This window comes from Gorilla gorilla, chromosome 2 (genome assembly GCF_029281585.2).
Source record: "Gorilla gorilla gorilla isolate KB3781 chromosome 2, NHGRI_mGorGor1-v2.1_pri, whole genome shotgun sequence".
NCBI lineage: Eukaryota > Metazoa > Chordata > Mammalia > Primates > Hominidae > Gorilla > Gorilla gorilla.
This window is the reverse complement of record NC_086017.1, coordinates 63,510,367-63,535,826: the sequence shown is the minus strand read 5'-3', so window position 1 is coordinate 63,535,826 and position 25,460 is coordinate 63,510,367. Positions and strand designations below refer to the sequence as shown.

Genomic DNA, 25,460 nt, shown 5'->3' with positions numbered 1-25,460 from the left:
GCATATTTTAGATAAAAAATAATCTGATGTTCTGAAGTTTTTCTTAGAGTCCAGTTCTACTTCAGTTTCCTATTTTTTTGCATTTTAAATCACTTTATATTGCAGTTTAATTTATCTATAATAAAACACACTCACTTTAAGTGTACAATGGGTTTTGAAAAATGCATAAGCCTAAGCAACAAACACCATGATCAAGATAGGGAAGATTTCAACATTTCAAATGATTCTCTTGTGCCCCTTTTGCACAGCCTTGTACAGAGCTTCCCTTGAAGCTCAGCCTTGAGTATCCAGTGATTGGCTGTTTATTGCTAGAGTTTTTTTTTTTCTTTTTCTAGAACCCATATAAATGGAATCACATAGCAAGTTCTCCTGGCTCATCTTCTTTTGCTCACCATAATGTTTTTGACACTCATCCACGTTGTTTTATCAGCAGTTCATTTTTTTTTGTTGTTCTGTAATATCCCATTACACAAATACATCACAATGAGTTTATCCATTCGCCTGTTGAGGGATATATGGGTTGTTTCCAGTTTTTCTCTATTATGAACAAAGTTTTTTTGTGGACATGTGTTTTCATTTTTCTTGGATAAACACCTAAGAGTAGAACTGGTAATATGGTCATATGGTAAGTCTATGTTTAACACTGTAAGAAATGGGCGTATTTTTTCCAAAGTGATTATACCATTTTCCATTTCTACAAGTGGTGTATGAGAGTTCCAGTTGTTCCATATATTGGTTAAGACCTGGTATTTTCAGTCTTTTTACATTTAGTAATACTAGTGGGTATGCAGTACTGTCACTGTAGTTTTAATTTGCATTTCTCTAATTACTAACAATGTTGAGCATCTTTTCAGATGTTTGTTGATGATTCACATATCTTCTTTTGTGAAGATCTGTTCAAATCTTTTACCTATTTGTTTATTGGGTTGTCTTCTTACTATTGGGTTGTAAGAGTTCTTTATATATTCTGAATACAAGTGTATGTATTGTGAATATTTTTCCCAATCTGTGCCTTGCTTTTTCATTGTCTTCACACTGTCTTCTGAAGAAAAGTTTTAAATTTTGATAAAGTCAACATTTTCAGTTACTCTTTCATGGCTGGAGCTTTTTGCGTCCCGAGAAATCTCTGGCTACATTGAGGTCATAAAGATTTTATCCAATATTTTCTACTATAAATTTCATGGTTTTACACTGCTCAAAGAAATCAGACATGACACAAACAAATGGAAAAACATACCATGCTCACAAATAGGAAGACTCAATATCAATTAATTAGCCATACTGCCCAAAGCTATTTACAGATTCAATGTTATTCCTATCAAACCACCAATGACGTTCTTCACATAACTAGAAAAAAACAATTTTAAAATTCATATGGAACAAAAAAGGAGCCTGGATGGCCAAGGCAATCCTAAGCAAAACAACAAAGCTGGAAGTGTCACACTACCTGACTTCAAATTATAATACAGGGCTACAGTAACCAAAACAGCATGGTGCTCATACAAAAACAGACACATAGACCAACAGAACATAGCAGAGAGCCCAGAAATAAGGCCACACACCTACGACCATCTGATCTTCGACAAAGGTGACAAAAACAAGCAATGGGGAAAGGACTCCCTATTCAATAAACCATGCTGGGATAACTGGCAAGCCATATGCACAACATTGAAACTGGACCCCTTTCTTATACTATATACAAAAATCAACTCAAGATGGATTAAAGACTTAAATGTAAAACCCAAAACTATAAAAAACCCTGGAAGACAACCTAGGCAATACCATTCTGGACATAGGAATGAGCAAGGATTTCATGACTAAGATGCCAAAAGCAATCACAACAAAAGCAAAACCTGACATGTGGGCCTAATTAAACTTAAGAGCTTCTGCACAACAAAAGAAACAGGGTAAAAAGACAACCTGCAGAATGAGAGACAAAGGTCTAATATCCAACATCTATAAGGAACTCAAACAACTTCCCAAGAAAAAAAGAAAAATCCCATTAAAAAGTCAGCAAAGGACATGAAGAGATACTATTCAAAAGACATACATGTGGTCAAGAAGCATATTTTAAAAAGTTCATATTACTGATTGTTAGAGAAGTGCAAATCAAAACCACGAGATACCATTTCACACCAGTTAAAATGGCTACTCTTAAAAAGTCAAAAAATAACAGATGCTGACAAGGTTGCAGAGAAAAGGGAATGCTTATACACTGTTGGTGGGAGTGTGAATTAGTTCATCCATTGTGGAAAGCAGTGTATCAATTCCTCAAAGAGCTAACAACAGAACTACCATTTGACCCAGAAATCCCATTACTGGGTACACACCCAGAGAAAACAGACACATAGACCAACAGAACATAGCAGAGAGCCCAAAAATAAGGCCACACACCTACGACCATCTGATCTTCGACAAAGGTGACAAAAACAAGCAATGGGGAAAGGACTCCCTATTCAATAAACCATGCTGGGATAACTGGCAAGCCATATGCACAACATTGAAACTGGACCCCTTTCTTATACTATATACAAAAATCAACTCAAGATGGATTAAAGACTTAAATGTAAAACCCATTTTACATAACATTCTACCATAAAGACACATGCATGTTAATGTTCATTGTGGCACTATTCACAATAGCAAAGACATGGAATCAACCTACACGCCCATCAATACAGACTGGATAAAGAAAATGTGATACACATACACCAAGGAATACTATGCAGTCATAAAAAAGGACAAGACCATTTCTTTTGTGGGCACATGGATGGAGCCGGAGGCCATTATCCTTAGCAAACTAACGCAGGAACAAAAAACCAAATACCACACGTTCTCACTTATAAGTAGGAGCTAAATGATGAGAACACATGGACACAAAGAAAGGCCATTATCCTTTCTTCATGATAATGATTTTAATAAGGATTTACCTAGGTTTAAATCTAGCAACTTGCCGTTTGTTTTCTATTTGTCTTGTCCTTTGTTCCTTTTTTCTTCTTCCTTGCCTGTTTTGGATTTAGGGGTTTTTTTTAATTCCATTTAATCTCTACAATAGGCTTATTAGATATACCTGGGATTTTCTTTTTTAGTGGCTTCTCTAAGGCAAGTGTCAGTAAACATTTTCTATAAAGTGCCAAATAGTAAATATTTTAGAATCTGCAGGGCATAGGGTTTGTCACAACTACCCAACTTTGCCATTATAACACCAAATAGCCATAGACATGACTGAATGTGGCTGAATTACAATGAAGCTTTATTTGCCAAAGCAGGCAGTAAATAAAATACTTTGTCAATGGTGGGGAAAAAAAGGCTCAAACTAGATTTGGTCTACAGGTTGTAGCTCGCCAATCCATACTCTAGGGTTTACAATATACATCTTAAAGGTATCACAGTCTATCTTCAGATAATATTTAATTATTCCAACTACTGTATAAGTACATGACAAGACCGTATGGCTATTTCCCTGTTCCTATTCTTCATGCTACCATTGTCATGTACTTTATTTCTATAGAAGCTATAGACACCACAATACACTGTTATTATTTTTGCTTTAAATAATTACCTTTAAAGAAGTTTTTAAATGAGGGGAAAAATATCTGTATATGTACCCATGTATTTACCCTTTCTGGTACTCTTCATTCTTTTTTGTGTAGAGCCACTTTCTGGCACTCTTCATTTCTTTCTGTGTAGATCCACTTTTCTACCTCGTGTCATTTTCCTTCAGCCCTGAGGAACTGTCTTTAACACTGATTGAGGTACAGGTCTATTAGCCATGAATTCTGAAACTCTAGAATGTCCGAAAAAATTTTTATTTTGACTTTAACTCTGAAAGATATTTTACTGAGTGAGAATCCTAGGTTGACATTTTCCCCCAGTACTTTAAAGATGTCTCTCTATTGTCTTCTGGCTTGCATAGTTGTTGACAGATAGTCTGAGATTTTCTTTTCTCTGTTTTAAGGTTTTCTCCTTATCTTTGGTTTTTAACAATTTGATTACAATTATGATGTGCCTTGATGTGGCTTTTTTCATGTTTATTTTGCTCAGGCTTTGCTGAGCTTCTTGTGAGTTTAATTTTTCATCACATTTGGAAAATCTGGAGCTGTTTCTTCAAATTTTTTTTTCTGTCTCCTCTTTCTCTCCTCTCCTTCTGAGACTCCAAATACATATATGTTAGACCACTTGTTATTCCCCCACAGGCCACAGAGGCGGTATTCATTTTCTCCTCAATCATTATTCTTCATGTTATTGCTATATGTTCAAATTCCCTGATATTTTTTCCTTCTATAGTGTTTAAGCTGAGGTTAAGCCAAACCAGAGAATTTTTCATTTTGGATATATTTTTCATCTCTTAAAGTTCCATTTGTTTTTTTTTATATTGTCCCATCTTTCCTTACTATAATCAGGTATCCCTTTAAGTCCATAAATTTATAACAGCAGTTTTTAAAGCTTTGTGAAGTCCTTCTCTAATTCCATCATCTCTGTCATTTCAGGATCTGTTTCTACTGATGGAGTTTCCTCCTGGTTATGGGTCACATTTCTTCATATGTTCAGTGTCTGGATTTTGTTGTCTTCCTTTAAAGAATGTTGAGTTATGTTCTGGCAGGCAGTTCAGTTAGCATATCACTTTGCTTTTTTTTTTGAAATGGAGTCTCACTCTGTCACCCAGGTTGGAGTGCAGTGGCACGATTTTGGCTCACTGCAACCTCTGCCTCCCAGGTTCAAGTGATTCTCTTGCCTCAGCCTCCCATGTAGCCGGGATTACAGGCATGTGCCACCACACCCAGATAATATTTGCATTTTTAGTAGACAGGGGGTTTCACCATGTTGGCCATGCTGGTCTTGAACTCCCGACCTCAGGTGATCCACCCACCTCAGCCTCCCAAAGTGCTGGGATTATAGGCATGAGCCACCTTGCCCAGCCTAGTTTGCTTCTTTTCAGACTTCTTTTCAAACATTGTAAGCAAGGATTTTAGGTAGTCTCTGTACTCTAGAGCAGCAATTGGCAAACTTTTTCTGTAAAAGGCCAGATAGTAAATATTTAAATATTTAAGGTTTTGTAGACCTAAACTACTCAAACTGAACTATGTAAACAAATGAGTGTGGCCATGTTACAACAAAACTTTATAAAAATAGGTGGCAGGCTAGATGGGCTAGGACTTAGCCCATTGGCCACAGTTTGCCAGCCCCTGCTCTAGAGCCAGTTTAGCACTACTACCAATGGCCCTGTGGGGTCTCTACTGACGGTCCAGGGTGTTCAATGAGGTCTTTCCACCCTAATTAGTCAGAATTTGAATGTCTTCCAGTCCTTTGTGAGCCCTGGTTATTATTCATTTTACAGCTCCCTGATCTTTCTCTTTTCCCTAGTAGTGGTCTTTCCTGGCCTCATGGACTCACAACTCCGTTTAGGTGTAGCTTAGCCCTCAGCCAAAACTGAAGAGTACTCTAAGGCATATTTATGAAGCTCTTTCTCTAAATAGCTCCCTCCCCTCCCCTATTCTGCCTCCCCAAACTCTTGTCTCTGTCTCCTTAACTCAATAAGACCACCATGCTCCACTTGGTTCCCTGTCCTTGTGCTGTGCTGTAGTGTGAAAAATGTCTCCAGGCAGAAATATGAGGTGATCATAGCACGGTGACGAAAGAAATGGCGCTAAGCATCTCCATTCCTAGCTGAACAAAAAGTCCAGTGGCAGAAGAGGCACAGCCAGATTATCCCAGAACCAACATACCTGCAAGGCTCCCGCTTGCCATTCCTTGACAGAGTCCACCAAATACAGGAAGGTACGGCACATATCTGCTACCTGTTCATTTTGGGGCACTTCTTTTGCAATGATGCCTTAAATGACAATGTATTGTGGTGGGGGGGGGGGCGGTTTGAAAAGCTAACTTGTTTCCCACAAGTCTAATTGTCCCACTGGGCAATTAGGATCTCATATTAACTTCCTAGGTTGAAAGGACCTAGGAAGGCCCACAACCAGTTCCACTCTCCCAATACCCAGCAGAATTAGTCTCCAATGAAAAGGCAAAAGATTCATGATAAAAGGATAATCCACAAGAAAAATCACCTTGCTCAACTGCAAAAGGCAGTTCACTGAAGTCATGAAGATGAAAACAGAGAGGCTATTTAAAAACCTCTCTTTACAGAAACATAATTTGAGGAGCAACTCACTTTACAGCTAGCATAACTAAGACTGGGAAAAAGGATATATCTTATCTTCCTACATGGGTATTTCGTCCAAAGACCCAGCATTCCTGTAACATGGATTCATTTTTCTCTTCCTGGCAACATTTCCAGGTGTGGAAGGACTAAAATAACACAGGCCACTATTTTTTATTTTAACATTCTCCTTTCACTAAGACTACTGATGTCTTCTTCCTGCAACAGGATTTTGGTGGAACACCTGCTTCTCTGCATTTTCTAGCTTATTTCATTTTATGCCAGATACGTGACATTATCCAGACACTTGTTTCATTATTTAAAATGGAACAGTAGTATGCCAGAGTTTCTCCCACAAGTCAGCAAAAAAAAAAAAAAAAAAAAGAAAAAGAAAGAAAGAAAATTAATAGCTTTGCTCAAGGGATGTTAAATAGCAGAGTACCTTACTGCTATGAAGGTTTTATTACTTTTTACTTTTTTTAACTTAACATTGGCACTAAGTATTAAAAGCTCTACTCATTTGACTCTAATCACCAACAGGGTTGGTCTATTTCTGGAGATCCAAGACCGTGTTAGGTAAAGCCTCTCATATTAGGAGTTCAGACTCCCTTCTATAACATGTTACTAAAAACGGGAGTAACAACGAGAGAATTTCAAACTAGTATCTGCCCAGAGACTGACAGCAGCATCACCAGCCTTAAAAGAACTCCTGAGAGGTTCTGGTGCAACAGCTGGCATAAAAGAGCAACCACATTCCCTAAAAAGACTGTTTTGTTACCACGCCCCCTCCCCAACCTCCACCTCCCATTTTCCAAATCAACATTTCCCCAAAGTAAAACAGACTTACCCTACTATTACTATAACAAAATCCAGTAAATTCCATCCATTCCTAACATAAGCATTAGGATGTAGCAATAATCCATACGCTATAATCTTCAAAAATGTCTCGACTGTAAAAATAATCAGGAAGGCATATTCTACTTTTTCCTGTGACAAAAAACAAAGAAACATACCAAAAAAGCAGGGGCAGGGGAGGAAGAGGAGACAGAAAAAGGAACAGAGATTAGAATCAACATCTTAGACATATAAGCATTCTCCTCCAAGCAAAGTTTCATTATGAGAAATGGAACAATTACACCGCCCCTGGGCCAGGAAGGCATTTACATTCTAACACTGAATTTCTCATAAGCAACTATGTGTGCAACACTTTTCATTCCAGGCTGCATGACTGCATTTTGCCAACTGCCCCAATGCGTGTGATGAGTCTGCCTAGGACATAACAGACATGTTTGTTATTTGCACACATTTGCAAAACGCAGCATGCTTTCCTCCTGAGGTTGCCAAATCAGGCCCAGAAAAGCACAAGGGTACAACAAAGATTCCAATGGTGTCTTTGAACAGAAGAAATTCATCCTCTGGAAGAAATGAAGATGCATCTGTTTTGACCCTCTCTTCCTCTTGGGTTTATGTCTGAGTTCAAAGTCACAGTCAGCTTTGTCACTGAGTAGCAAGGTAACCTTGGACAAGTCCTTCTCCTCCTCTGGATATAAGTTTTTGCATCCACACAATAAGGGAAGTAAATTCAGGATGGCAAACACCCTGCCTGCTTATTGGCATGCCGCCTCTCCCGGCTGAACTTGTGACAGGTCACCATGCACTTTCCCAGGAAACCTAGGCAGAGCCTCTGACCTTTCCTCTAGTATCCATCCCAGCAGCCATGCCCATCTGACTGCCACAGACCTCACAGGTGCTGCTCATGGGCTAAATGACTCTTAGAACCTTTCCAGTTCCAACCCATGCAACTCCATGAGCTGTGGAAAACATATCAATCAGCAAGTCTAAAAACTTTGACTCCTTCCTCTTTTATAAATGTTTTCTCTATACAGCTTCAGTTTCAATAGAAACAAGGACCAACAGAGATGTGTGTAATTAACTTTGCAAGAGGCATTCCTCGGCATGAAGCTACTTAAATAACAAAGTATCATCAGCAACTGTAACTTTCCAATATGAACTATAGAGTCCTATACTAATATCAGTGGGACCCGAAAAGTTACCAATACCTTATAGAAATGGAGGTCATGAAATTCACTCATTAAAATGCCTAGGGCAAGAGGTCAAAATAAAATAGGCTCAGGAAACACGTGAACACCACTTCTAAATGACAGGCACTGTACCAGGAGCCAGAAAAATGTCCCCACTATGGTACCTGTCATTTAGTCTGTTGGTGTGGGGGGGAGGTGTGTGGAGGGGGAAGTTTTGAATGTACACACAGAGAATTTCTCAAGAGTCACAAAAGTAATAACTGACAAGAGCGATTCTATATCTTCAGCCCTCCCATCAGGCCACCCCCGCCTTTTCACAATGGATTCCAGGGGGAAAAAAAGCACTTTGCTATATACTATCACTATTATATATTTTTAATGCAATAGGCAAATGTGTATTTGAAAATAAATTTTATGTTTCTGAAGAGAACACTTTTTATTCAGAAACATTTTTAAAAACACAAATTTTAGGATGATTCCCATAAGCCTGACCCTTTGAGGAACCGTCACCTATTAAATGTTTGCTTGCAGTATCCCCAACACCCTTGTGCATTTAAATGGGAGCCTTGCCTGTGCTGCCCCTGGGCTCTGGCTGTCTGCTGCCAGAATGGCTTCCCCTCTGTCACCGGCCGTGCCAGGCAGAACATCCCTTTGTCGTGCCACAGGTATCCTCCCTCTTGACCACCAGGCAGCCATGGCCATGCATCCCAGTCTTTGCCCCCATTCTCCACTCTTCACTGGTCATATAACAGGGCTTCCTTCCAAGGACAGGGCTGTTGTGGTTCCTGTCATTTCTAAACACTTGCCCTCCAAAGCTCCCTTTGCTCCTCAGAACACCATTATAACAGTCTAGTGAACAAATTGTGTGTGTGTGTGTGTTTTTTTGTTGAGAGTTAGCCAGCATCAGTGTGTTTATAATTTAATTTAGAAAGCCTAGCTCATCTCCAACCTCTATACTCATGCCCCCTCTAGACTTCAGACCAGTCCTGTTCTCAGCCAGGCTCATCCCATGCCCCCATGCCTTCTTCCCCCATGCCCTTCATACAGCTACATGAAATGCCACGCTCAGAGCTACAAGGATGCCCTTCCTTGCTTACTGTCCAGATTCCCCGTTGCCCCGTTCCCTGCCATATCCCCCAGAGGAGTGCTTGCTCGGGAGGCATGCGAGGCGTGGCTGCTGGAGGAACGATCACACACTCATGCCACTGTGGTATTCTGAGGAGCAGGGACCAGCATTGCCACTGGATAGAGGGAAAGATACAGGAAGGCCTCAATGAAGCCATAACATTAACTCTGAAAGCTCAAAGAAAAAGGAACTCTGTTACTTCAACCAGAGGCAAAAATCCCTGAAAATGCCAACCCACAGTGCTCACATCAGACCCTGACCACCAAAGGCAGATTGTCAATATGTTTGAGACTTAAGAGTTCTAAGGGAACCAGAGAAGCTAAAAACAGCACACTGATTTTACAATTCATCCCTTTTTATCCTTGCTGCTTTATTTACTAGGCCAGAGAGAAAAAAAAAAAGCTTTTGCTGCCATCAATATTCATAGCAGTTACATACCTACGTCAAGACAGCACACTATACTTCAGAGCAGAAAAACAAGGCAGAGAACAGACAGTACACCTCCCAAACAAAGCTTGTTTTTCCTCTCTGACTTTTATTTAGAAGAAATTTTGCCACAATAACACAAGGGCCATTAGTATAAATGAACTGTTTAACGTTCTTTTTCCTTCTCCTTTTCCCTCTCCCTGTTTTTTAAAGAATTTGGTTTCTCTTTCCAAAATCCTTAGTGAATTATTTGATGGGATTCTTCATAAGAAATACAAACTTCCTTTAATGCAATTCTTTATTACAGAGATTCTACCATGATGCCAACTGAACAATCACAGCCTGGAGAGCAGGCAGACCAGTTTGTCTAGAAGTCAATGTCATCCCAGTCCTCAATCCTGCCACGAAAAAGGAATCCTATGAAACAGGTATCCCTCCACATTCAACAAATGAAGTATTATTTTTAAATCTTGCAAAACGTCGTTCAGGAGAAGTGGGATAATTATTCGCTTTACAAAAGGATTGTTCATTTGAGAAAAGAATGTTGAATTAACAATTTGAAAAGGAAGCCAACAAGAAAGTCAGGTTCCTAACAGGCAAGGTGGGACTGTGGGCCCAGCCAAAACAGCTGGGTGAGAGGTGACACATAGAGGACACTGAGGTCTGTGGCCACGATTGATGGAAGCACAGAGGAAGAAGCACTGTCAAGGATGAAAGACTGGGATGGCAGAAGAAGGGGCCAGCAGGAACCCTCTAGAACCATACATGAAATGAGGTGTCCCTGGTATAAAAGGCCTGAGCAGGAGCTGTACCTTAACAGCCCTTCCCCAGGTACAGGGAAAGAGTAGATGATTCTTGCATCTCATCCCCCTCTGTGTGCCAGGCAGAGTCACACCTGTGGCACTCAGTCACCCACCAGCAGGGATTTCTTCTCCCTGGCAGGAGATCCTGAGTGGGCAGGGCCAGTCAAACCTTCCTTTAGAAGACAACGTCCAGAAACTACCCTATATATGGACGGATGTCCCCCCACTCCCTCCCCCCACCCCGCCCACGAGAACTCAAGCCACTAGAGAAACAAAGGCTGAAATCTAATTCTAAAACCTGATGTGTCTTCTTTAAACAGTGAAATTTCACCAACAGGAGAGGCTCTAAATCAGTAGTCTCTAAACTAGTTAATAATCTCCAAACCAGTTAATGCTATACAGAATCTTGAGAAACAGAAACTGTCAACTAGCAGGAGGTGGGAGATGCCAAAATCCTTCATTAGACTTGGTACTTTCCTTTCCTATTTTAAGAATCCTCTTATTAGTGCTGTGGCATGAATACTTGTCCATCTGTCTATCCATCTATCCCCGAGCACCTGCATCCTTCTCAGCAAAGCCAGAACCCTGTCCTCACAGAGCTCCCAAGCTGCTGTCAAAAGGTCAACAGAGCCTTGATGCAGCCAGGTAAGAGTCACTTCTCTGTTTCGCTCTTCCACCCATGTGGCCCAAAGCTTTGGGAAGGCTTTCTGGTTTATACTCTGCCAGAAGTCCCCCTCTCCCACTGACACCTTCCATTCCTTCTGTGCCCTGCAGTCCTGGATTCTCTATTGAAAGGGGCCCTCTCTTTGTGTCTTTAACTGTAGCATCAGACATATGTAAGGTACTCATAGGTGCTACTAGAAAGCAGAGAAGAAAAAAACCGAAAGGAATAAAGCTATAGATCTAGACATGTAGAGGCTATTACAGCATGAGGTTTTATGATCCTAGCATATGTATTTAAAAAACAAAAACAAAAAACAGGATACATATGTATGTATCTAAGTTACCATAAACCCTTTGTAGAACAAGCCTGAAATAAAGAGTCAAACTGCTAGGACAACAGCTGATCTCAATATCTCACCTGGCCTCCCCTGCTATCCCAACCTGCAGCTTCTTGGTTAAGGATCTCATCCTTTCATCCTTGCCTAGATTCCTCTTCCAACTTTCCCACCTCTCCTCTGTCAGAGTGCTTCACTCCAAGTCATGGGCCAACCTGCTCCCTCCCACACATGCCAGCCACCTTCCCATCTCCATGTCTTTGCCCTGCCTGCTTTATCCACCAAGAGTGCCTGCCCCATGGACATGAACTTCCCTCTTTAGATGAATGAGCACAGAGCTCTGTGATACAGGGCCAAAAACGCACCCAGCGGGGTTGAATGCAAGGAACACAGGGCCTGGAGCCATAGATCTGATTTCTACTAGTCCCAACTCAGCCACTGATTCATGCTGTGGCCCTGGGCCACAGTGGAACTATTCCACATCCTGTTCCCTTCTTTCTAAAACAGTCTCCCCAACCCTCTTTCTCATCAGACTACGCTCTGCTTGCCCTTCAAGGCTCAGCTTAAATGACACTTTCTCAGCAAAACCTTTACTGACCTCCCAGACAAAATTAGAGCCTGCTGTTACATGCTGTCAAAGCCCATTATACTTTTTCACAGCCCTAATTCACAATAGAAATTTAAATTTTAAAAAATTACCTCTTTAACAGAAAGCCAAGAAATAAATCCAGGCATTTATGGTCAACTGATCTTTGACAGAGGTGCCAAGAATACAGAGTGGGGAAAGGACAGTCTCTTCAATAACGGGTATGGTAAAACTGGACATCCACATGCAGAGGAATGAAATCAGACCCTCATCTCGCCCCATATACAAAAATCAGCTCAAAATGGATCAAAGACTTAAACATTAAGACCTAAAACGGTGAAAGTACTACAGAAAAACAGAGTAAAAGCTTCTTGACATTAGTCAGGGCAAAGATTTTTGAAATATGAGTCTGTAAGCACAGGCAACATAAGCCAAAATAAACATATGGGATGTCATCTAACTAAAACGCTTACACACAACAAAGGGAAAACCACCAGAATAAAGAGACAACCTATGAAATGGGAGAAAATATTTTTAAACCATTCATCTGATAAAGGGTTAATATCAAAAATAGATAAGGAACTCAAACAACTCAATAGCAAGAAAACAATCTGACTTTAAAACGGGCAAAGGACCTGAATGGACATTTCTCAAAAGAAGACATACAAATAGCCAAAAGATACATGAAAAAGTGCTCAACATCACTAATCATCAAGGAAATATAAATTAAAACCACAATGAGCCATCACCTCACATTCATTAGAATGGCTATTGTCAAAAAGACAAGTGATAAGTGTTGGCAAAGATATGGAGAAGAGGGAAGCTTTGTACACTGTTGATAGGAGTGTAAATTAGTACTACCACTATGGAAAACAGTTATAGAGGGTCCTCAAAAAATTAAGAGTAGAAATACCATATAATGCAGTGATCCCACTTCTGGGAATGTATATACAAAGGAAATGAAATCAGTAGGTCAAAGAAATGTCTGCCACGCCCATGTTCTTCATAACATTATTCACAATAGCTAAGACATGGAATTAACCTCCATGTTCATCAATGGATGAACGGGTAAAGAAAATGTGGTATAGATACACAATGGAATACTATTTAGCCTTTAAAAAGAAGGAAATCCCGTCATTTGCAATAACATGGGTGAACCTAGAGGACACTATGCTAAGCTAAATCAGCCAGGCACAGAAAGGCAAATACTGCATGATCTCACTTATATGAGGAGTCTAAAAACACTGAACTCACAGAAGCAGAGAGAAGAATGATGATTACCAGAGGTGGGGGTCAGGGAGATTGGGGAGATGTTGATCAACATATAAAAAATTTCAAAGTATACAAAAGTTAGAAAGAGTAAGTTCAGGAGATCTATTGTACAACATAGTGGCTATAGTTACAGCAATGTATTGCATACTTGAAAATTGCTAAGACTGCATTTTAAGTTTTCTCACCACAAAAAAATAAGCATGTGAGGTAATAGATATGTTAATTAGTTTAATTTAGCCATTCCGCAGTGTATGCATATATCAAAACATCATGTTGTACACCCTAATTATGTAGCTATTTGTCAATTTTTAAAAATTGCCTCTTTAATATTTGTCTCCCCTAATAAATTATCATTCCTTTAAAGCCAGAGATCATTTCTATTTCATGCATCATTGCATTCCCAAGGCCTGTCACAAAAATAGATATTCAGCATTTATAAATGAATAAATAAATGGGCAAAATGAGAGGTTTTGACCAACTATTATTAAATGTCCCTTCCCACTAAGAAGTTCTATGATACCAGGGCCCCCTGGTTTTGCTCTGTTCCAGGAAAACATCCATGAGTGCATGTCAGGGAAAGGCTCAGCACAGCCACCTGCTCCCTCATCATGGCCCTCCCTGCTCCGGGCAGCGTGTTCCATCCAGAAGAGGAGCCCGCACGAAGGCAAGCTGTTCAGGGCGAAGAGCAGTCCACATGGCTGAAGCACAAGGTATGAGGACAGGTGGGAAGGGAAGGGACAGGCTGCAGGGACACAGTGGAGGGCAGACACAAAGGGCCCCAGGTGCCACGGTACGGGGTTTGGTCTTCGTTTCTCATGTGTGAAATGAACAGACTAAATCAGATGATCTCTTCCGGTTGGAAAACAACAATTGTCTATGACCTGGTGAGCAAAGTCTCCAAGGACAGGCTTCACAGGGAGGCTCTGTGAGGGCGCAGAGACCCCAGGGAAGAGCTGACCAAGCAAGAACAGCAAGAACCGAGAGCAGCGGCTGCTTTTTCAAGTGGCTGGGTCGCTTGAGGCCATCGTGCACATTCAGGCTGGGTTTGCTGAGACACCCTCCCACTCACGACCCTACACGTTTCAGGAGGTGACCCAGGGGAGCCGCAGCGCTATCACACAGCTTCTACAAGCTGATTCAACCTCTAGCAAAATTTTGGTGGATAAACCACAGGAGGCTGGTGAGCAGGCAGGCGTCGGCTCAGAGATGCTTGGCTGTAAATAGAGGTCATTTTTTCCCCTGCAGGTATTAATGAAGTATGCACTTAGAGGAACAACAATGGGTAATTTAACACCACATTTACATGAAGAAACTGGCTACCGTAGTCTGTTTGCCTTCATCTTTCTTCACCTTCGGTTTAAAAGTACACATTTTATGTGACATTTGTGTCCCCCAAGTCTAATGCTAGTCTCGACAGCTGTGTTGCCCCGTTTGAGACATTTACCCCTCCTGATTCCCAGTTCTTTCATCCATAAAACAGGGACAATCATTCTTGCTTTGCCTTGCCCACCAGTGTTATGGTAAAAGCCAGATTAAGTAACAAGTTGGATAGAGCTGTGCAAACTATAAAGCACCTCACAATGGAAGGCTCGCCCTGACTAAGGATAGGCGAGACAGCTCCCCAGCCTGTGGGAAGTGTGAATACACTTCTCCCTGTGGATGCAGACTCTCTGAAGAGGTTTCTCCTGAGATCCCACGACAGTTCAGTGACCCCACAATCACCCAGGTGGGGCAAGGCCCCTGCCCAAGATGCTGTCTAGAATGTGCCCAGGGATGACAAATGGAGGTGGCCAGCAGGGTGACCTGGTGGACCACTCTACGGAGCCCAGCTTCAAGGACATGCGGTCTGTGGGAAGAGGGCAGCAGCATGCCTGGGGCGGCAGAGGCTGGCAGGGAGCTCTCCTCCTCACCGGCAGAGCAAAGGCAGCTTCTGCTTTGCTGCCAAGACTACAACAGTTAGCCTGGATGGGGCAGTAATGATGGCCTTGCCACCCAGCAAAACTCCAAGGGTAACAGCACCCTGACCTTCCCCCAGGAACTGCTCCATTCCTGCTCTCATCCCAGGGGCAATAAGAGTTGGCATGCAGCCAAGGTTATTGGTTCGGGGATAGGCATATGCTCCAACCCACACCAACCGGGTCCGAAGAGAGCAAGTCTGGGAGCTTTCCCTGGGGTAACTAGGTAAGAAGTTCTTTTGTTGGCTGGATTCAGCCCTGAGAGACCACAAGCCTAGAGTTGCCAGGGGGACATAGAGATGAAGAGCTAACACCCACCAAGGGAAGCCAAGCCAAAAAATGAAGAGAAAGTGTGCCAGCCAGCCAGCCAGCCAGCGAAACTCAGAAGCAGGCACCTGGCCCTGAGGCCACTGTATGCATCCCTGTATCAAGTTGAGCCTGAAGTCAAAAATTCCCTTCTCTCCCCTCCCCTCCCCATTTGGGCTTTTCAGTTATAAAAGCCACCAAATTAAGCTAGTTTGGATTCAGTTTTTGTCACCTGCAAATGAAGGAGTTCCACCTAAATATTAATACAATGGGCTGTAGGATCACTCCATGTCTCTAAAATGTTGAGGTATCTGAGAGAGAGAATCTTCAGTAGCTCCTCATTTCTCAAGAGACGACATCTTTGATGACTCCCTCTGACCCACAGGTTCAGCGGTGGTTCCCTATACACAGGGCCTCCAAGCCCTATAAGTCACTGCCTCTGGGAATTCATCTAGGCTCAGCTTTCCAAATTCCCTCCTTCAATCTTTTCCGTTCTCTGTTGACATCTTCAATTTCAACTGGTTTCCTGTGCTGTGCACACTCTTGTAAACTTGACGCTTCAGACTTGCCTTCCTTCCCATCCCGTGCATCCCAGGGACATGGACTCTGAGCTCCCTTGGCAGAGGGTACGTTCTATGCTTGGCAGCCTCCCACTTCCGCACCCAGCTTCACCTCTAAGGCACTGCCCACTTCCATCCCATCTCGCCTGGCAGTTCAGGGACCCTATTTCAGCTCAATTCAACACTACTCACTGGGTATCTGCTCCATACCAGGCATGATCCTGAGCACTGGGGATTCAAAGATGGCTACAACACTGTTCATATCCTCAAGGAGGATGGCAGATAATATATAAACATTTCAGGACAGCAGACAAGAATCCAAGCTCAAGCAGAGTACTAGGAGTCTCCTTTGGGGCGGAGAGGATGGAGCAGCTAATCGTGTCCGGAGCATCTGGGAAGGCTTCTTGAGAAGCATGGGACTGCATCACATCTAAATCCCTCCATCTGGCATCCCCGAGGACCTCTGCAATCTGTCTACACTCAACCTACCAACAACCAACTGACGTCTGTCATGGGTCCAGCGAGGACAGTGCCCCTGCCCCTCCTGATGCCCCTTCCTCCTCCACGTGCCTCCGGTCCCTCAGCTCCCACAGCCTCCCACATATCTGCATACTCACTGGAAGGTACGGTCTTCACGTCTGCTCTTTTCCAAGACTGAAAGCACTCCTGTTTGTCTAAATCCCGCTTCACCCTTTAAGGGAAGACTAAGGAGTTTCATTTCCTCTGAGCATCATTTTTCCCCTTTTGAAAGCCTAATGTACTTAGGATGAACCAATGACCACCACATGCCTGTTGCTTCTAATCCCCATCCCCCGACCATAGCAGACATTCCCACTGGTCATCAGACGGCACTCTTTCTACTGGCACCCTGAGGCAGTGTCACATGTTTTGCCAGTCAGGCAGCACCCACTGGGTAGAGTTGGCATCCAAGTTGAAACTGTTTGCCATCCAGAGCTAAAAATTATATCACATGTTTTGACATGTCATCATGAAGGTAAATCATATCAACAAACAATTGAGCACCAACCAAGTACAAGAGCAGAGAAGGGTTGAGAAGGTGAACCTATTGATACACTGTCTCGTATCATTTGCAGCTTGTCAGTGCCTTGAGGACAAAAACCATATTCCATCTACCTCTGCAGAATCCCCTCACAGTACCAAAGCAGAGAGCTGGGTACTTCGCCTCACTAGATTCCAAGATCCCATCTCTACACAAAAGGAGAAACAGAACCATTATCTCGGGCTACATTTCTCAGCACCTGGGCCAGCAATCTTGTCTTAGTTGTCACCCAGGCCAGAATCCCATTTACCCCATCCTAGTTGGCACTGCAGAGTTATGCTTTATTTCTAAATCATGTCAGGCCTTTGCATCCCATCCCAATGGCTCAAGTAAAATTGGATGGCAATGGGAATGTGCCCTACATAGGCTGATCAAAGTCATACACTGTCTCCCTGGGAATCTATGGAGTTCAGGTCAACCCTCCAATATGTCTACCTCCTTTGCCAAAAAGTAAGAAATGGTGGCTGGGCACAGTGGCTCACAGCTGTAAACCCAGCACTTTGGGAGGCCGAAGCAGGTGGATCACCTGAGGTCATGAGTTCAAGACCAGCCTGGCCAAACACGGTGAAACCTATCTCTACTAAAAATACAAAAATTAGCTGAGTATGGTGGCATGAGTCTGTAATCCCAGCTACTTGGGAGGCTGAGGCATGAGAATTGTTTGAACCCAGGAGGCAGAGGTTGCAGTGAGCCGAGATAGCACTGCTGCACTCCAACCTGGGTGAGAGCAAGACTCTGTGTCAAAAAAAAAAAAAAAAAAAAAAAAAAAGTAAGAAATGAGTGAACATTTCAAAATGGCAGGAACTGGTTAAGTTTAAAACTGAACACTTTCATTTTGACAAGAAAGCAGTCATTCCTTTTCTCCATTAACAGAGATAAAGAAAAGCTTTTCAAATCTGTATATGGCTATGTTGATTGACGTCCGAGTTAAAAATGAAACCTCGGCCGGGCGCGGTGGCTCACACCTGTAATCCCAGCACTTTGGGAGGCTGAGGTGGGTGGATCATGAGATCAGGAGATGGAGGCCATCCTAGCTAACATGGTGAAACCCCATCTCTACTAAAAATACAAAAAATTAGCTGGGCATGGTGGCATGCACCTGTAGTCCCATCTACTCAGGAGGCTGACACAGGAGAATCACTTGAACCCAGGAGGCAGAAGTTGCAGTGAGCCGAGATTGTGCCACTGCACTCTAGCCTGGTTGACAGAGCGAGACTCCATCTCCAAAAAAAAAAAAAAAAAGAGAGAGAGAGAGAGAGAGAAATCTCATTTTCCTGTTGCTCAGTCACGTTCCTATAAACATACTACTTGCATGCCTGGACAGTTATCACTTTCCAACCTCTTATCTCAGTGATTTCCCAAGCTACAGAGTAAGATAGGTGGAGAATTTTTGTATTTTTAGTAGAGACAGGGTTTCACCGTGTTGGTCAGGCTGGTCTTGAACTCTAGCCTACGCAACAGAGCAAGACTCCATCTCAAAAACAAAATAGGCAGAGAAGGGGTTATTTACATTTCACAGATGAGGTTCACAGGCACTGAGTTATTTTTGCTACAGTCAGCGTGAACAATACAAACAGCAATTGTGCCCTCTGGTTTGAAGAGACCTGGCTCCACCCACCTGGTGGGGAAAACTACAACTCCACCCTGGTCCCATGCCTGCCAGCTCTCACCTGGACTCCTCTGTTGCCTCACGTAAGTCACATCTAAGTATGACCTCAGCTGCTCAAAGGACTGCTGAGAAAGTTAGTCAAGTTATCCAGCCAACACTCAGCAAACTGAGGACCCATCTGGGAGGTGGAGCCACCCTACCCAATCACAGCTGTTGGGAGTGTATCTGTCCCAGTGGGTGGCACAGCTGAGCTCCTACCTAGAGGTAGCCACCATACTAGGAAGCACCTTCACCTTGGACAGTGGGCTCAGGTTCTGGCTCTGCCACTTATTAGCTATGCAGACTTGGGCAAGTGACTTTACCCCTCCTCACTGCAGCTTCATTGTAAAATGAGAATACAGACACCAGAAGCTACCCAGATTTGTTGGTAAGTGCAAATGAGGCAGCCTATGTAAACAAGAGCCAGTGTCTTCGTGTGGCAAACCCCATGGCAAGTTCTCATGGAACATTGGCTATTACTGCTGTGTCTAGTCTATGTAACACTCACTGCCCTGCCCCAGCCACCAGCCACCACCCAGGAACAGCATGGTGCCCGGTGCAGAGTAACTGCTAAATACCAAGTTAGTATACTCACAATGTACCTAACTCACTGATGACCCTGAAGGAGGTGCACAATTCTTCCTGGAGGAGGCCCTGCCCTGGCTTAGGGCTGGCTCTGCTATGAGGGAGACAGCTGCCTCATCTAAAGCTGCTCTTACACCTTCCTGGACTGTCCAGAAAAACTCTCTATGGTATGCTATAGACAGAACAGTCAGAAGGTGAAAGAGGGCCCAGATCCCCAGGCCCAATCTTACCCCAACTCCCTTCATTGCTAAGGCTAAGAATGTCTGTGGGTCAGTGGAGAGCAGGCAGCATTCATCTCATCAGAGAAGCTACTCTTTCATACGAACGTCTCCAATGTATGGACACCATTTTCCCACTGAGTGTGCCCACACCATAGAAACACGGATCATACCTTTCTAAGTAAATATATGAATAGAAGCTTTAAAATATTTTAAGTATGGAGTCTATAATTAAGACACAGCGTTTGAGATATTTACACAGAAGATTAATGACTCCATGCACGTAATTCATCATTGCTTTAGTATTACCAAGTAATATTAAGTTAATTAAGAGACATTGGGAGGCCAAAAAACCAGGCATGACCCAACTGCAGCCCTGCAATGGAAATGAATGAACAAGTCAGCAGGCAGAACTGAGTCTCGGGAGACCCACACTGAGCTGAGGAGTATCTAAGAAACCAATGTCACTTGCACTGACCTGGTCTTGACAGTCCAAGGTCACTCTCATCCATTATTTGACACCTCCCAGAGGCTAGAGAGAGGGCTCCATCACCATTTCCCAAGCTCAGAATCCACACAGGCCTTTCCACAGGTAATTCCACTCCCAGGGAACCTGGTGGCTCCAAGAGGAGTTACTGGAGGATTATATTTAGTTAGGTGGCAAGGGCTGGTTAATTATCTCTACTCTTCTTTTGAAAGTAAATTTTATTTTTTAAATTGCTTTCCTTGCTCCAAAAAAAAAACCTTAGAGCAGCAAGAATATAAAAATTCAAAGTAGGTGAGAAAGGGAACGTTACATGGCTGTTTAAAAGGAGAAGGCAGATCCACATGTGAGGGCAAGAAAGAGTGCCTATGATCTTATTATTCCAGATTATTACAGTGTGTAATACGAATACTGCAGTGGTATGAACATTACGGGCCCCTGGAATCTGAAAAGATGGTGACCTCTTCATAAGCCAGTCTGCAGGGCAAGCACCCAGAAGCAAAGAGGCTTGCCTCAGAGAAAAAGATCCTTGGGACTTTCCAACTCCACTTTTAGGTAGCTCTGATTTGTGTGAGCTTTTCCCATTGAGCATCTTTTACTTTAAAATCAGCTGAAACTTTAAATATTTAGGACAGAAGAATAAGGTAAAATGAAAAAAAAGAGCGAGGAAAATAAAATAAAAATAAGACCATTATAAAGATGTATCCTGTGAAGACACGTCTTTATTAATAAGTCTGAGATTTTTGATAGTTAATGTAAAAGAAGGAAATCAGATCAGTGACACAAGTCACCTTAACCGTTGAATGAAACTGTTTCTTGGCACAGAACAAAATATTTCTCCAGAGGATTTGCACAGAGAAAAGAATCAGTTGACAATAGGTATTAAGCATCAATTATAGGAAGTAGAATAACATGGAATTCCTGTCTTCATGAAATGTATACTGTAATGGAGGAGAGAGGATTGTTTAAATAAAATACATATGAAATTAATTCAGTGCTTTGTATCCAGCAATTTTTGAAAAATGAAATAAAATTGTATGGAAAATATCACATTGCACAGGAAATATCAGAATGTAAGAGCATATAGTTTTCAGCCAGGCGCAGTGGCTAATGCCTGTAATCCCAGCACTTTGGGGGGGCCAAGGCAGGCCGGACTGCTTGAGGTCAGTAGTTTGAGACCAGCTTGGCCCACACGGTGAAACCCCTTCTCTACTAAAAATACAAAAAATTAGCTGGGCGTGGTGGCACACACCTGTAGTCCCAACTACTCAGGAGGCTGAGGCAGGAGAATTGTTTAAACCCAGGAGGCGGAGGTTGCAGTGAGCCGAGATTGCACCACTGCACTGCACCCTGGGTGACAGCGCAAGACTCCATCTCAAAAAACAAATAAATCGCATATATTTTTCAAACGTGTTTCAGATGACATTTATGTGTGCTTGGGAGTTACAATGTATTTATTACTGCTCACTAAGATTTAAAAAAAAAGTTGAAAAACACAACTCTAGAAGTCGATAATCTTTAGCCACCCCTGGACACCAGTTGTGATAAACAGTAACTCTTGCTCTCATGCTCACTGGCATACACTGTCTCCCTCCACCATATACACATCCACAAAAACCCTGAAGTTAAAAGGTATTTAAACAGCTTCTAACTGTATGCGGAGCCAGACACCCAAGAAGCAAACCCAATGGTCAGAAAGAACTACCCCAGGAGGTGATAGGGATGGAGGTGAATTTCCGGTGGTTGGTTTCTAGAGCAAGAACAGTCTCTCCAGCTAAGGAAACGGAGACTCAGGCAGGGTCGGGCAGCGAGTTTCCTGCCTGTCCTAAGGAATCAAATGGGGCTATTTTGGGAGGCAGCAATCTCTACGACTATCTGGAGAAGAGAGGAGAATGGGTGGAACCAGGTTGCAAGTTTTTATGGGAAAGAAGAATGCCTGTTCTTGCAATGGGGCATGAATAGCAGAAGGCAGGATGGAGTAGTAAAAAGCACCAAACTGAAGACTATGACTCACAAATCCCAGAGTGGTCAAACCAAGAGGCACTACAGAGATCCAACAGCACTGTCTTGCAGGAGCTGGAGAGGCTGAAACCCAGATAGAGAAAGGGCAGCCCCCACATTTGGAGCACCTGGAGGCAGGAAAAAGCCTCAAACACCTGGGAGCTGGACAGAGAAAAAAGGGAAGATGTCCAGCAAACTGTGTCTAACTCATAACCTACCCATCTTCCCTGATCCCCCCCCAAATCCAGATGGGAAATGGCTCATTGAGAAACAATACAAAATACCTGACTGGGACAGGAAAATGACAACCCACCCACCAGCATCCCCTCCCCACCCTAAGCCTGGGGCATCAGGTCAGACAGAAGAGAAGCAGGGCAGGGCAGCATGAGGAATGTGAAGTCCTGGGCCATGGGTACCCACCCGAGACTGCAGTCTGTAGGCCCAGGAGGGTCCCCAGAAACTGTGTGTCACGTGTGTCCTCCGGCAGGCATGGCGGCTGTTTGCAGTCAGGTGCACACACACTTCTTAGCTAAGAACAGGGCTGTCAGACACCTGTAACTCACAAGGTGAAATCGGGGGAGGGTTCCTCCTCTAGCTTCTTTGTGGCAAAGGTGGTCAATATAGGAGAAAAGCCCTCTGGCACCTGAACAGGGTCTACAGAGTCCGAGGCTGTAATTTTTAACGTACGTTTTTGTATCCTCATCCACTAAATGAGACAAATTCTTCCCTCAGCTTTCTTGAGACAGTGAAGAGCCCTCCCAAAACAAAAATCTTTTAAGGAAGCCCAAGACTGCCTGCCCTCCAGGCAGCCATGAGGATGGTGAAGAGCAGTCCAATTCCTGGTTCTGCTCTTTTCCATCATGTGGCCCTAGGCAAGGCACTGAAAGTCTCCAAGCGACGGTCTCCTCATCCTCTCAATGGTCACAACAGTACCAACTTTCTGGAATTGAGGATTGATACTGATGGTGGGAAATGCCTGGCACATGGTTTGCACTCAGCGCCTGCTGTCACTGTGGTGGTTGTGTTGTGAATGTGGTGGTTGTGTTGTGAATGTTACACAGAAGGGACTCCACGAGCTCTCGCACAGGAGTACCTCTTAAAAACCAAAGGCTGGAGGATTCTAGGACATTGAGACATCCTACTCAGCTTCACTTTACATTCCCACAATGCTAAGGACCAAAGGGACATACTAGCAAGCACACACACACCCATTCATACCCTATTACAAGAAATGGTATTGAAGACTCAGAAAATACCAGCAAAATCATATACATAAACAAGCACCTTGAAATCACAACCATGGAAGTCCTGTTGGCCAGGTGAAAGCTGAAAACCACATCTGTCCCGTTAATTCAGGCATAGGTAGATGCTTTTTTAATGCTTTCATAACTATTGAGGACAATCATCATTTTAATAATGATTCATGTTAGAAAAGGCAACAAGCTTGATCACAATTGCCTCAATTCAAAATTCATTAATACTCTGTAACCAACTGAAATCATTACATTTGAGCTCTATACTTCATAAACATATCTTCTAAGGGAATTGCAAGCCACTTGATTTCTGTAGTCTGTATTTTAAAGCTGCCTTTATATGTCAATATAGTTCACCGTCCATAGTCACTCCCTATAAATTGAGGCACACTCATATCACCTTGAGACATCTGAACATGAAGGGCCACGAAAGCTTAACCAGCTGAATAGACGCTATTTTCTAAATGTCTAGGTTTATTATTTATAAAACATCCTAGTGAGATGAAATGGAGCAGACAAATATAGGTTTTTCTTTAATTACAGTAATGTTGGTGAATCAGATCTCAAATGTCTGGAAATTACTACTTTCTACAACTTGTGATTCTGCTCAAATACCAAACTTAAAAAACCCAAATCCAGAACAAATAGCTTAACTGTACCATCCAGTCTTACACTTTTTACAACCCAGACATATCAGGGTACAGATATGGGACAGGATTACCCCTGATTACCAGTAAAGGGCAAATAGATGGGTTCTGAAAAGCACGTCTGTGGAGCCAACACTATACTAGTTTGCTATTAACTTTTTAAAAACCAGACATCCAGGAAATCAGGAGGCGGCAAGCTGAAATCGAGCTGGATGACTTCCTGGCTACCAGTTTGCCCTAAGCTGGAGAGCACAGTAAATATGGAGTCAAGCAGTCTGAGTTCAAAATCCCCACTTGGTCTAAGCTATATAACCTTGGGCAAGCACTTTGCTGTTCTCTAACTCAGTCTTTTTGTTTTTGTTTTTGTTTTTTAAGACCGAGTCTCTGTTCCCCAGGGTGGAGTGTAATGGTGCAATCTCAGCTCACTGCAACCTCCGCCTCCCGAGCAGCCGGGACCGTAAGTACATGCCACCACACAGGCTAATATTTTTTTAAGAAATGGGGTTACGCCATGTTGCCTAGGCTGGTCTTGAACTCCTGAGCTCAAAGCAATCTTCCCACCTTAGCCTCCCAAAGTGTTGGGATCACAGGCATGAGCCACCACACCCAGCCCTTGCCTTGGTTTTCTAATCAGTGAAAGCACGGTTAAAAGGAGTACATGAGATAATGTGCAATGGTCAGCACATAGTATGCACACAATAGTTATTATTATACAGGAATATCTCATTTTATTGTACTTCACACTTTATTGAGCTTCACAGACAATGCAATTTTTTGTAAATTGAACGTCCGTGCCAATGCTGCATCAAGCAGGTCTATTGGTGCCATTTTTCCAGCAGTTAAGTGCTCACTTTGTGTCTCTGTGTCACATTTTGGTAATTCTTGTGATATTTCAAACTGTTTCGTTTTTATCGTATCTGGTACGGTGATCTATGATCACTTATCCTCGATGTTACTATTGTAATTGTTTGGAGACATCACAAACTGCGCCCATAGAAGACTGTGAACAAAATTGATAAATGTGTGTGTTCTGACTGCTCCACCAACCAGCTGTTCTCCATCTCTCTCTCTCTGTCCTTGGGCTTCCATATTCCCTGAGACACAATAACATTGAAATTAGACCAATTAATAACCCTACAACGGCCTCTCAGTATTCAAGTGAAAGGAAGACTATTATGTCTCACTTTAAATCACAAGCTAGAAATGATGAAGCTTAGTGAGGGAGGCATGTTCAAAGCAGAGACAGGCTGAAAGCCAGGCCTTTCGTACCAAACCATTAGCCAAGTTGTGAATGCAAAGCAAAAGTTCTTGAAGGAAATTAGAAGTGTTACTCCAA

General features: G+C 42.8%; 1 protein-coding gene across 5 annotated transcripts in view; it reads right to left on the bottom strand.

Annotated features, from left to right (window-relative positions):
* Positions 1 to 25,460, bottom strand: part of CACNA1D (calcium voltage-gated channel subunit alpha1 D) — a 318,247-nt gene that overhangs the window by 155,947 nt on the left and 136,840 nt on the right. For all 5 annotated transcript variants that reach the window (XM_055382671.2, XM_055382674.2, XM_055382670.2 and 2 more), the window contains exon 4: positions 7,002 to 7,141. In XM_055382671.2, coding sequence (XP_055238646.2) covers positions 7,002 to 7,141 — 140 coding nt within the window. The remainder of the gene's footprint in view (positions 1 to 7,001; positions 7,142 to 25,460) is intronic.